Here is a 13,331-nt window from a genome sequence, read left to right as displayed (position 1 = left end):
GTCCTGGGATTTTTCAGCAGCATTTTCCAGCCTTACTGTGTCCCATCATTTAGACTTTGCTCCTTATAATAACTGCTAACCACCCAAGCTTCAGGGACATTAAATACCTAAGCAGCATTATGGTGTGGTAATTAATTTAAAAGTGAGCTTTACATTAAATTTTTACAGAATCACAGAATTTTCAGGGTTGGGAGGGACCTCTGAAGATCACCTAGTCCAACTCCCAGCCACAGAAGGGTCACCTACAGCAGGTGACACAGAAATGCATCCAGGTGGGTTTGGGTGTCTCCACAGAGGGAGACTCCACACGCTCCCCATGTTGTGGTGATTGATAAAAGATTCGTGTTAATCACAAAAGTATTGGGGTTTGTATAAACCAGAATACTAAGGTCTGAAGCGAAGCATGGACACTAGATAAAGGAAAATATATGATTAAATAATTGTTTTAAATCACGTTGTTATATTTTCCAAATAAGTTGTATCTACTACCAGCTTGCAAAATCAAACTTCCCGATAGTCTTTCCTGCCTTTGTTTGATCAATGCTGCCTATCTCAAGGACCAGACTTCCAGAACTTCACTGTTGGTTACGTACAAGGACCAAATGGTTATTTGGGACTGACTATCGCCCAGAAACTTTGTGAATTTGAATACGGATGTTTATTCGACCACCACTGCTTACCTGGCAAAATTATGACAACAAAAAAACCAAAAATCATTGATTACAACGAGAAACCATACTATAAGAAGAGGCTGCAAACCAAGGTTCGATAGAGCGGGGAGTGGGCGGTGACCCCTCCCGTTCCCCAGCGCTGCTTGATCCGTCTATATCAAATAAAGCAATCTGAATTTTGCTGAATATCGAGACTTTTGTTTCTCATTTATTAACAATGTCGAGGTGAATGTCGCGTTTCAGTTCACGGCCGTTTCCCCTCACGCTGGGTGGGTACCAGCGCTCCGGACCCGCCGCCGCCCCAGCGCTCCCTCAGGCGAGGGCGGGCGCGCCGCCGGGGCCGCCCCCTGGCGGGCGGAGCGGCGCCTGCGCGGCCCCGCGGGGACCCCCGCGCGCGGCGTCTCGCGAGAGGCGGCGGCGGGACCGCGGCGGGAGGAGGAGGAGGAGGAGGAGGAGGAGGAGGAAGGAGAAGGGAAGGGGAAGAAGGCGAAGGCTGCGGTGCCCGAGCGGGAGGTGAGCGCGGGGCCGGGCAGGGCTTGGGGGTTGTCCAAGGGGCCGGGCGGGGCTCGCTGAGGCGGTGCCGCCCCGGGGCCGGGCCAGCTCCCGGTTATGAGCACGCCTGTTCTGCGCTCTCCCCGGTGCCAGGTAGGGCTCGGCTCCGGCGGGACGCGGGGCTGGGAGGGCTCTGCGGGGCAGCTCCCCTTCTCCACACACACAGCACGTTCCCGGCTGGACGCTCCCCAGGGAGCTGGGGAGGTTTAGCCTGGATTAAAAGCGGACCGGGGGAGACCCCATCGCTCTCTACTTGGAAGAAGGTTGCAGACAGGTGGGTGTCGGTATTTTTTCCCAGGTAGCAAAAGATAGAAGAAGAGGAGACAGCCTCAAGCTGAGCCAGGGGACGAGCTGCCCGGAGTGGTGGCGGTGTCACTGTCCCTTGGAGGTAGATGTAGATGTGGCACTTGGGGTCGCGGTTTGGTGGTGGAACTGACAGCGTTAGGCTGATCGTGGCACTCGATCCTAGAAGTCTTTTCCAACCTTAAGGATTCTGTGGGTCCCTCCAGCCCTGGTGCCGGGCCTGAGGCTGGTGCAGCCCTGCCGGGTGCTCTGCAGCCCTGCCGGGAGCGATGCCGGGATGCAGCCGCCTCCCATCGGCGCAGCCCGGCTCCCAGCGCTGCTCCGCGGAGATCCGGCCAAAAACGCTCTTCTTCCAGCCTCAGCTCCACGTGGAAAACTTCCTGCAGAGCTCAGGCTGAAAACTGCCCGAGCCAGGAGTTTGTAAGGTGACTACAGCCGGTGCGAGTGTCGAGGTTGACACACAACAAACGTCCCCGGGTGTTGTTGGCCTCAGGGGCTGCCTGAGGTGCTTCCTGCGATTGTAAAGCCGGGGATTTTCCAGTGCATGTGCTGGAAGTTTGTGACGAAACTAATGGATGAACAGGATGTGCTGTGTTTTGGGAGTTTCCTCCTAAAATTTAAGAAATTGTGACAACTTCCAAGTATAGATATTAAAAAAAGAGGTGACAAGTGCTGCCAAGCCTGTAGAAACCACACTTTTTGGCAGCAATAGCCAGCAAGGTGCTGCAAACTGTAGATTAGGATGCTCTTTGCTGATCTCTAACATATATGGGCTAAGTTGTGGTGCAACATGCAAAGCAACTCCGTTTTTTGCTTATGGTGTACATTTATATTAATGTAATTCGATGAGTTAAAACTTCCTTGCTCTTCAAAGGGTGCTAAACTTTTGGGAGGCTGGGCAGAAACAATGTGTTGGGTTATAGCCAAGTGCATGACATTTTTCTCTTGGTACAGTCTACTTTGACTGGTGGGAGTTCGTTGTCCTGCACCTTTAGGAGATTAAATTGGTTCAACTTTTCTAGAGGTTGCTGATTCCCTAAGTGTAATGTTGTGTACCATGATATGTGAGTATAGAAGGCTGCATGGATTCTGTGATCCTTGGTGAAATTCCCCAAGGCAAGGTATCCATTTGAATTTGATGGGAGGTTATGTGTTTTTAAAAGTTCTTACTCCACCTCTTTCTGTCATTCTAAGCAGGCAAAATCCAAGTAAGCTGGCTGAAATTCTGTATCTTCTCATGTTAGATGAAGTGGGCCCTGGAGGAGTTGAGGTGGTGCTTAGTGCTGTGGAAACCCAAAGCAAGAAGAGAAGGGATCTGCGCCCAAGCCTTTGGAGGCAAATTTCTTTCAAAGCCACTGCTGTTCATAGAGAGGGCTTACTGTCCCCTGTGTCTGGCACCTGCCTTTCTGTAAGGCTTTATTTTCTATAGGCCTTACTGCTCCTGTAAGTGAGCTGGAGTTACTTTCTTTTGCAGACAGGCTGGAAGAGAATGTAGTTATTGCATAAAGCCAAGAGGAGAGGAAAAAAGAGGCGCACGTTACTTAAGTTCTTATCTGTCCTAAGAACAAACAGTTACAATCGAGCTGTGAAGTTGGAAACAAAGTTTCCAAACCCCCGAGGAGTTGCATCTGCAATAGCTTTTGCAATAGGCTGCTAGGGACACATCCCCCCATTTCTGGTGTTAAGTGAGAGTTTGAGAGGTGCTTGTTTGACACAGCAGGGGGTTTGACATGTTGTGGGACCAATGACCTCAGACCTCAGTGTCTTTTCTCTGGCCTGGGATGGGGAGAAAAGTTCTTGGTTCACACCCAGGCCAGGTTCAGGTTGGAGATGGTCACAGGATGGCTGCTCAGGGGACTCTGTAGGATGATTATAGCACTTGGTCCACTTTCCAGTTTGCCAGCACCGTGTCACAGAGGCAGCTTTGTGTGGATCCTGGTGCACGTTCCTGTCGGCTGGTGACTTTGGGTTGAACTTGAATGTAAATTCTTGGCTCTTTCTGGAAGCTTTTCCATGTGATTCTGGCAAGGGGAGGACAGAGGCACGTTCCCTCTAATGTGCAGAGACCTCTAATTTGTGCTTTCAGTCTGGCATCCTTTATGAAGTGCTCAGGAAGGGGATGGGTCATAATCAATAGAGCAATTCTTGTTTTCTGCAGCGTTTTCCTTCTGAGGGGGAATTAAGCTGTCTTACTGCTCTTTTCCAGGGTTCCTCTCTGGCACTGGTAGAGTTAATGGAAGTGGAGTCTTTCTGATTCTGTGCTGCACACTGCTGTGTGTATGTCTTGGAAAAGCCAAACTCTCTGGCAGGCCTGCGTGCTGTGTCCTGGAAAGCAGGCTGGAGCCCTTGGGGGGCACTTGGTAAAGCTGCATTGTGGGGTGGCTTTGGTGAAGATCCCTCTTTCCATTTGCCCCAGGAATGTGAGTGCCACACACAGTGTCCAGTCTGCCCCTGTCTCTGCTGCCAGGAGGGTGATCCATGCCTGGCTGGGACAGCTTAGCAGGAACGCTGGGAGGCTGCTGTGCTGCCCAGGGCTGTGGAAGCTGCTGGGTATGGGATAGCAGAAAAGGATGCTCCGTGCAGCTTTCCAGGCGTGCTGCATTCCAGCCAGCCCTGAGGTCTCAAGCAGCGCTGGAAGCACAGCGTGCTGGGATTCTGTGCGCAGTGGGCACCCTATTCATCCAGAATAGGAAGCAGTCCCTGCCCTGAGCAGCTAAACGGGATCAAAAGCAAGAACAGATTTGGGCAAAACTCAAACCCAGGAGTGTGCCAAGCAGGAGGCTTGGCAGTGTCCCTCCATTATCTTCTGCTGCTGGACTCGGATGCTTGGTCTGAAGTGCTGACGCACATATGTAATTTGCCCCTTCTTTAGCTCTCTGCTGATCTCTCTGGGTGTTTCTTCTCAGATCTGCTCCATCTTCAGTCTTGACTAGCTAAACACGGAGAATTACTGCTGAGTAATACCTGCTTCTTGCTCTGCAGAGTGTAAAACGTTGTGTCTGCAGTTCCTCCAGCTCCTCTTCACAGGCAGAATGAGAACCTGGCTTCAGGAAAGGGCACTTTTTGGTGTTGCAGTGCAAAGCCTTGTGTTAGACAACAGCTCTGCTGAATTTCTGGCTGTCCCTACTTCCAAATTGTAAATAAATACACCAGGGTGGAGAAACCATAAGCCTTCGGATATGTGTTTTGTGTCTTGGGACAAGCTGACCTAATACTTTGACATGTAACAGTATCTGGTATTGTTCCTCTTTGTTGCTAAATTCTTGTCTAATGTTTGAAACCTGGACTTTGGTTGTTAAAACCCCTCACCCCAAGACACAAGCACAGCCACGCAGGGGACTTTTTACCAAGTCATTCACTGCAAGGCTGCAGTGAACTTCAGAGGTGCTGAGCACCTTTTCCCTGGGAAAGAGCTCAGTACTTTTGCATATCTGGACTCGAGTTCTGCATCTCTGTGAAGGGTGGGGTTGATGCTGTTTAAGGGTGGTGTGAATTGGCTGGGGAGCAACCTCTGTTTTTTGGGAAGAAGAGACACTCAGCCTTCATTTAAAAAAATCTGTTCAGGGCAGCTTGCCCTGAAGTGGCTTTGTTTCCAAAGCTGATGTTTGCAGGGTTTGTTCTGAAGTCATTGGAAAGACTTGGAATGTCTGTGGAAAGGACAGCTCTTGTTTTTTATCTGTAGGTGTTGCTCTGTGTTTACAATCAGAGCCTGGACTATGCTTGGAGGGGTGGAGAACATGGCAATAACTACTTGTAGCTCCTCACTTTGCTGTGTTGCTCTTCCCTGGCTGTAGGCACTGGCTCCTTGTTGGCTTGGGGAGAGATCAAGGCTGGTTTGCCAGCCTGCCTCTGCACAGAGCCTTGGACCAGAAAACATGCAGCAGGGTGGGGAGATGTGTGTTGCCTGAGGATCTTGCAGGAAGAAAGAGCTGGGAGTCATGGAAAGCAGACAGAAGTAAAAAGATGGGGCTGATTGAAGCAAAAAAACCCAAACCTGCTGCACCCCTCAGAACAGATGATCTGAGCTGCCCCTTAAACAGTGATTTCTCACCTGTCTTTGGTGATCAAGAGTTGTTAGCATTGAGTGTGATAGAAACATAAATTACATTAAAGCAGGAAAAGAAGTCCTAACTCAACAGTGTCTGGGCATGAACACAGGTTTACCAGAGCATCCTTAATCTCTGAAATCATTCAGTTAAAAGTAATCTCTCCTTTAGATTTTTTTTGATGCGTGGCTCTTATCAAGACTGTATCCCTTTGTGAGGAGGTTGTAGAACTGCTTGTGTAATCTTTGTTCCTGGCAAAATGAAATAGCTACCAAGAAAGGTCATGGAGATAACACCTACTGGGTGCCTTCACACAGAGTAGATAAGATGGTGTGTTCTGGTCAGTGATGTTCTCTCAGCAGGGATTTGCTTTAGCCACTGAGGCAGTGACACATTCAGCCCTGTATTCATAGCTCCAGTAAAGAATTTGTTTTCAGCACAGAGTACCTTCATGCAGAGATGAGACGAAAAGTGCAGTGTGACACCAAAAGCTGAAATCATGGATTGAGGTTTCTTTCTTCTTGTGTGTTAGATAGTATAAAAATCAAGGAGATCTGAAAGGTAATTGGCTCTGCATACTTTCTGTGTATGATTTTATATTTTAATGCTCTCAAACTTGCCTCTGTAAGCTCTAGGCCTGAAATCATTGTATTTTACAGATTTTGTAAAATTTAAACAGAGCTTCTCTTGAAATCACCTAACTCCAGAAAGTTGGGATTGATAAAAAGCCATGATTGCTATGAAACTGATGAAATTGCCACACATTATGTCTGCTTTTGGCCAGCCAGCTCTTTTCCACAGAGATGGATACATCTGACTCTCCCCACGTGGAAATGGGGATGGTCAGCCCCATGACAAGTTTTGATTGTGCCAGATCATTCTCTCCAAACCAGAAGGATGAAAGGTTCAACTAACTTTTCTTTCCTCCTACTTTTCCAGGCTCCTGCTCTGCAGCACCATGGTGAATCCCAAGCCTCACTCTGCAAGCCAGAGGTGAATCCAGGTGAAAGCCAGCTACCACAGTAGGTGTCAGGATGACCAAAGCGCGGCTCCTCCGTCTGTCTGTGGTGCTGGTCTCCATCTTCATGATCCTCCTGATTATTGTGTACTGGGACAACGTGGGCACAGCTCACTTCTACCTGCACACATCCTTCTCCAGACCCCGCTCCCCAGGAGCCATTGCAGCAGGTGAGGACTGGGAAGCCTTGCCAGATGTAGATGAATTTTTGGCAAAGCTGCTTAGTTCGAGCCTGAAACACAACAGCTCTATCCCCCGAAAGACAGAGCAGCTCCTCGTCCAGGGCTCCAACAAGCCTGTGGTAAGTAACTTGGAGGAGAACGTGCGGGGCTATGACTGGTCTACACACAAGGACAGGAACAGCTTGGACCAGGAGAAGCTGCAGGTAGAGAGGCAAAGAACGTTGCGGGAGTTTTGTGCCAATTCCAGCTTCACCTTCCCCACCAAGGAGCGCTCCTTCGATGACATTCCAAACTACGAGCTCAACCACCTGATTGTGGACGACCGCCACGGCGTCATCTACTGCTACGTGCCCAAGGTGGCCTGCACCAACTGGAAACGTGTGATGATCGTGCTGAGCGAGAGCCTGCTGGACCAGGGGGTGCCCTACAGGAACCCTCTGGATATCCCCCGGGAACACGTCCACAACACCAGCACCCACCTGACCTTCAACAAATTCTGGCGCCGCTACGGGAAGTTCTCCCGGCACCTGATGAAGATCAAGCTGAAGAAATACACCAAGTTCCTGTTTGTACGAGACCCCTTCGTCCGCCTCATCTCCGCCTTCCGCAGCAAATTCGAGCTGGAGAACGAGGACTTCTACCGGCGTTTCGCCATCCCCATGCTAAAGCTCTACTCCAACCACACCAACCTCCCCACCTCCGTTAGCGAGGCCTTCGGGGCAGGCCTCAAAGTCTCCTTTTCTGACTTCATCCAGTACTTACTGGATCCCAGGACAGAGAAGATGGCCCCCTTTAATGAGCACTGGAGGCAGGTTTACCGTCTGTGCCACCCGTGCCAGATAGACTATGATTTCATCGGGAAGCTGGAGACGCTGGATGAGGATGCTGCTTATTTACTGCAGCTCCTCAAAGTGGACAGGCTGCTTCGCTTCCCACCCAGCTACCGCAACAGGACTGCCAGCAGCTGGGAAGATAACTGGTTTGCCAAAATCCCACTGGCTTGGAGGCAGCAGCTCTACAAGCTTTATGAAGCAGATTTTGTACTCTTTGGCTACCCCAAGCCAGAAAACTTGCTTAAAGACTGAAAGTGATTGGGCAGTGGGTGTGGGAGGGAACATCCGAAATACCAAAAATGTTTAAATCCTCCTCATTTTTGCCCTTAACTCCCTTCCCAATGCAAGTTGGTACAATGGAATATATTTTTTCTACTGCTTCCCCTTCCATTTTTGCAATAATACCAGAGTCCAGGGTATTCCAGCCAGCTGTGCATATGCAAAAAATGCCATTTTTTGGGATTATCATTTGTTTTCTGTTTTTTAAAATGTCCCCATACTTTGCAATGGGTCGCTGCCCTTGGTAACTCTGCCAATCATGTCCTTCAGTAGCTTTTTATTAATACTTTTTAAAAATTAATATATTTAAGATATTTAAAACAAAGCGTGTGTTGTGGCAAAGGAAGGGAAGGAATAAAAAAAAAGGTAAAAGAAAACCCACAAGAAATGATGTACCTGCCTCTGTGTGTTGTCTCAGGGCTGCTGTTTCAGAAGTCCAAGGTTTGCAGAGCACTTGGATCTCTCTGGGGGCTGGGATGTTGATAGTGCCAGGTCTGCTGGTGGTTACTCCAAGATGAGCTTGAGGCAGTGGGATGGATCTGTGCCTGACTCTGCCAGACAGGCCTGGTGACTGACACTGCTCACAGGTGTGGAGTGTGACACCAGGGTTACAGGAAGGAAATGGCACTGGGAGCAGTGCCAAGTCCTCTGGGGTGTTTTAGGGCATGCAGGTGGCCAACACAGCACCTCTGCACTGCCTGACCTTTTGGCAAAATACTGTGGGGCTCTGCTGTCCACAAAGCTGAGGTTCAGCCCCTATACCATGCCAGTGTGGAGCATTCCTGTGACTTGTCCCATTCCAGGAGGGTGCTGAAGTTCTTAGGGGTTGTGGCCAGCCAGGGCTGGCAGGGTGTGCTCCTGGATGGGTGAGCTGGCCAGGCCCTGATGGTGTGCTACTCCATGTCCTGGGCACTGCTGCATGCAGTGCAAGTCCCTTGAGAACTGTGCTGTGTCCTCACCATCCCTGTGCACACTTTAAGGGAACGTGGCAGGGAGAAGAAGATCCAAAAGGTTTCCTTCAATAAGCAGATGTCAAGGTGAACTCAAAGTTTTTCTGTTTTCAGCATTCCAGCTCCTGCTCGTGACACCACATCCTCATCTGCTGCCTTTCTGCTCATTCCAAATGGCTGATGCAGATTTGATCATCTGCCTTGCTGGGACCTGCTGCAGGAGTGATGGTTCCCACTGTGCTGGGAGCATGTGGGCTGCTTCCCAAAGGAAATTAATGCCTTTAGAGACTTTTTGTGTCTCATCAGCTGAATCTGCTTCTCTTTCTCTCTCTGAATTGCTCTGCAAAAACTGTTTGCTTAGCAGATTAGGCAGGCAACTCTTTCAGAGCTGAAATGCATAATTATTTCCCTGGACTGTGGATGGTGTTGGTGATTAAGGTCCAGGGTCAGGCCTTGGGAGACAGCTCTGTGTTTTGGGGAGACTTCTTTGTGTTGACCTTTTACTCAGTTTCTCTCCAAGGCTATCAGCAGGCATGACTTTCTTTTCCTTTCTCCTCACTTCCCCGATTTCTGCACAAGTACATCTAGGCACTCCATGCTCTTCCTAACAAATATGCTGTATCAAGCTTTTTAACCTATAAATGAGAGGTAATTGCTGGTAGTTAGACTCAGAACAAAGAGTTTGTTTTTCCTTGTATTCACACCACTCTCCCGTAATTTCTGCAGAGAGATTTGCAGTTTAAATGAGCCTGAAGCCGTTGTCAGGGTCTTGGTGCTTTGCTCCTCATAGCTTGGGGAAAAAGGAAGTGCCTGTTTCTGAGTCATTATTTAAAACTAATAATAGAAATATGTTGATCTATTCATTTTTTCCCCAGTTAACAGTTAATTGCTGCAAAACAGAAAGATGTAGAGTCTCGTCTCCTATAATGAGTAATCCCGGGAGTCTCTTGATTCCTGCTACATTTACATTTCTTCAGGGTGGGTTCATCCCTCTCTTCAAAAAATGCAGCGTGGATGTTTTCATCTCTTGTCTTTTCAAAGTGTTTATTTTTTCCTCTTTTAATTTCCATGTAATTGATATTTAGTATGTGCAGGCATGGGGGGCTGGGGCCGCAGCACCGATGCCGTGTGAGCTTCCCACCACCTGCTTCCCCTGCACCTCCTGATCTGCTCCTCTCTCTTCCTGCCCCTCTGAGCAGTGCTTGGCTGCTGGATCCCAATGCCACCCTGCAAACCAGCTGCTGCCCCCCCAGCCACACTTGTCCTGTGATTCATGGCCACAGCCTGTCCCAGGAACATCTTCTCAAGGTCACTGGCTGGCAGTCATCCAGGGCAGGGGAGGGTGGCGTGCAGAGTGTTACCGTTTTTGCAGTCAGGTCCTGGTTGTGCAATGGGCAGAAAAGGTGCAAAATGGCTGCAAAACCTGCCCAGCGGCTGCTCCGTGTTGTGTGAGAGTGTATCTTCTCCGTGTGGCTGCCTTGTGATTGAACAGCCACAGAAGAAAAAGGTTTTTCCAAGGCTCCCTTCCCTTGCCGGCACTGGCTAGACAGGGGAGACTTGGAACACACTGATTTCTCTTTCCACATCCAAGGCTGGATGAAGTGAGTAAATTCCAGCTTTATGTGCTAACAGCAACCCTGCATCACACTGAGGTCCAAAACATCCCATATGTGAGGCTGAGCAAGCTGCCTTCATCCCAATGGCTTCATCAGCCTCCCTGGGAGCTGCAGGCAGGAGAATGTATGAATGGCATGAGGCCACCAAGGACTCTGTCTTTTCTACTTTACCTCTTTCACCTCACCAAGTCCAGGCTTTATTGATATCTTAGACATTTTAGTGCTTCCAGAACTGTCCCAAACCAGCATGCTGGGTGCTGTTGGCTCCCTCCTCATTTTCCATTGCCACGCTTCAAAGCTCATCCCGGGAGGAGCAGTAAAACTTCGATGGGGAGTGTTCATGTTGCAGTGGTTGGCTTCTGGATTCAAAATAACTTGTTCCTTGCTTCTCCTCCCTTTTGAAGCCCTTCTTCCCCACCCTGCCACCACTGTGAATGTATTGTTAAGAAGTCAAAGGAGATCCAGGCTGTTCTGAGCTTTGTGGTAAGACCACTGCATTGCCAAAACTGGGATGTAGCCTCTGGCTTTGGAAATGTTCATTTTTTGTGGGTTTCTTGCTCTGTTTTCATGATGTGAAAGTGTGTATGTGGGGGGGAGGAAGAACAAAGAGTTCAATCAGCCATGCTTCCTTCCCTCCTGGTTTCGTAAAGGAGTTGGAATTTGGTATTTGACAAATAATAGCAGGCAGAATGCATCCATGCTGGCCTGAAGTCAGAAGAGGGCTAAAAGTCCTGGAATGCAGATGGTTATGATGCTAGTATCAGTTTCATGAGGGGTGGAAAATGCTTTGAAGCAGGCTATTTGTGTCTGAATAAACCTGGCTTTGTCATTTCATGCTCAGCCTGCAAAGTTGTGTCCTGTTCCCCTCTTGGCTTGCTTTTCCCTGGGTTTGACCACTTGGCCAAAGACAGCACGGAGTCCCTAACGAGGCAGAACTGATGTGCAGATGCAAAAATAACCTGGGGTTTGACCAAGATGTTTCCAGCTGGGTAGAACTGAAACCAGCTTTAGTGCTTGCTCAGCATCGGAGCCAAAATCTTTACACAACCATTGAACAGATTTGGTCCCTCGCTCTTTGATGCCGGATTCTCTGGTGGAGTGGGATACATGTGACCTGGCTTTGCAGCCCCTGTGTCCTCCAGGAAAGGGCTGTCAGGTCAGAACTCCTTGTCTTTTGAGCAGTGACACGACTTTGTCAGGGTAGGAGTGTCTTTAACACATGGGCACCTTTGCATCTCAGTATTTTTTTGCCTTAACCCTTTAATTCGCTGGTGTTCAGGGGGACAAAATTCTAAACTCGTCACCCACTGACAACATTCACCCCGGGACAACGTGTGAGATGAAGTGTTTTGGCTGTGTGTTTTGCATCCTTCAAGGTGGCACAGGGAGGATGGAGGGCAGGGGATGAATGGCAGCATTCAAAGGGTGGTGAAGAAAAGCCAGTTTGTTCCTTCTTACGTAAGCTGGACCTTCGCAGCGCCCGCGGGGGAAAGCCGGTGACTTGGCAGGGCGCTGCGGGGCTGTGGTGCACAGCGGTGCCAGCGGGGGTGTGGGGTGTGGTGGCTCAAAAGAAAGTCGTATTGCTCGAATTTAAGGGCTTGCCCACGCTGGTCTTGCTCATAAACCCTCTAGTCAAGGGCAAGAGGGATAAATAAAGCTGAATTTAATAAAGCCATTGATACCTGGCTGTTTGAGAGATGGGGAGGATGGGTGGTGCTGGCTCTGGAGCTGGCACAGTGCAGCTCTTCTCTATCCTTGATTCAATCAAATTGGGGATCGAGCTCAGACTGTGCAGGCTGAGGTCTGTCCTTGCAGGAGTTGGGAGCATTTGCCCTGGGGGCTGTGGCAGAGTGCCAAGCCATGCTGGGAGTATTGTGGGAGAGCCTTGTGCTGGGATGGGAGGGATGCTGGAGAGCCCCGTGCTGGGATGGGAGGGATGCTGGGATGGGAGGGATGCTGGAGAGCCCCGTGCTGGGATGGGAGGGATGCTGGGATGGGAGGGATGCTGGAGAGCCCCGTGCTGGGATGGGAGCGATGCTCGGCTGCGCTGCCTGAGCCTCTCCTCGCTGCCGTGTCTGTGCGAGGCTCCGCGGGAGCCAGGGCGTGCAGCAGCTCCGCCGTGGCCCATTCTGAGACTCGTTTTGGGTTCTGGGCTCTGACAGACGCCGCTGCCCGGCTCCTGCGGCAGGAGTCCGGCTCCTCCTGCCGCTCTCAGCAGCAGCTCCCGTCACGGATGCCCTGCGAGGCGATGAGCAAAGCGCCACTCAAACCCTCAGCGCAGCTCCCGCGCTCTGCAGGAGCTTTTTTGTGCAACCTGTGCTGCAGGTGAGCCTATCTCTGAGGCTGGAAAATTAATTGCTGCCACTGAATACTAAAGGCTCGGGGAAACCTCATAGAAGGAGGTAATTTTAAAAAACAGAATCATAAGCCATCCTGAGTTGGAAGAAGCCTGCAAGGATCATCGAGTCCAAATCTTAGCCCTGCCCAGGACACCCTGAAGAGTCACACCAAGGGTGCTAGTGGAGAACGCTGCAGTAAATTTAGCAGACTTGCCCAGAGGGGAAGTAGGGCAAGTAAATGTGGCTGTTCATCAGTCTTTTCTCACTATTTACGCTTCAGAACTATTGCCTTTTATACCTGCCTTTTCAGGTATTCGTGTCCTTGGCATCTGTGCCGTGAGGTCTGGACCTGGCCCATTGCATTTGGAGAGAGACAGTGACCCCTCAGGCTCTGGTGGGATGCAGGGCAGCAGGGATTTCCCTTGCAGGGAATGATTGTAGCTGTGAGCCCTTCGGTGAGCTCCTCAAGCTGCCTCCTGTTTGTCCTCCATAAAAGGGGAGTGGTAGACACCTGTTTCCAGAGAGCTCCTGAGTCTGAGCTG

General features: G+C 50.0%; 1 protein-coding gene across 4 annotated transcripts; it reads left to right on the top strand.

Annotated features, from left to right (window-relative positions):
* The first annotated feature begins 1,101 nt into the window (after nucleotides 1–1,101).
* On the top strand, nucleotides 1,102–8,275 carry CHST12 (carbohydrate sulfotransferase 12). 4 transcript variants are annotated; one of them, XM_088174311.1, is made up of 3 exons: nucleotides 1,102–1,184; nucleotides 6,512–6,891; nucleotides 7,039–8,275. In XM_088174311.1, exons 2-3 carry the CDS (start codon nucleotides 6,607–6,609, stop codon nucleotides 7,855–7,857), a joined length of 1,104 nt encoding a protein of 367 aa, XP_088030437.1. In that variant the 5' UTR covers nucleotides 1,102–1,184; nucleotides 6,512–6,606; the 3' UTR covers nucleotides 7,858–8,275. The 4 variants fall into 4 exon arrangements, with proteins under 4 accessions (XP_088030437.1, XP_014725804.2, XP_088030436.1 ...); XM_014870318.2 differs by having other exon boundaries at nucleotides 6,512–8,275; XM_088174310.1 differs by lacking the exon at nucleotides 1,102–1,184 and adding an exon at nucleotides 1,275–1,316 and having other exon boundaries at nucleotides 6,512–8,275.
* Nucleotides 8,276–13,331: the final 5,056 nt, after the last annotated feature.

The sequence above is a fragment of the Sturnus vulgaris genome, chromosome 16, assembly GCF_052056855.1.
Source record: "Sturnus vulgaris isolate bStuVul1 chromosome 16, bStuVul1.hap1, whole genome shotgun sequence".
In the NCBI taxonomy this organism is placed as follows: domain Eukaryota; kingdom Metazoa; phylum Chordata; class Aves; order Passeriformes; family Sturnidae; genus Sturnus; species Sturnus vulgaris.
Note: the sequence above shows the minus strand (reverse complement) of the source record. Positions and strands in the feature narration are given on the sequence as shown.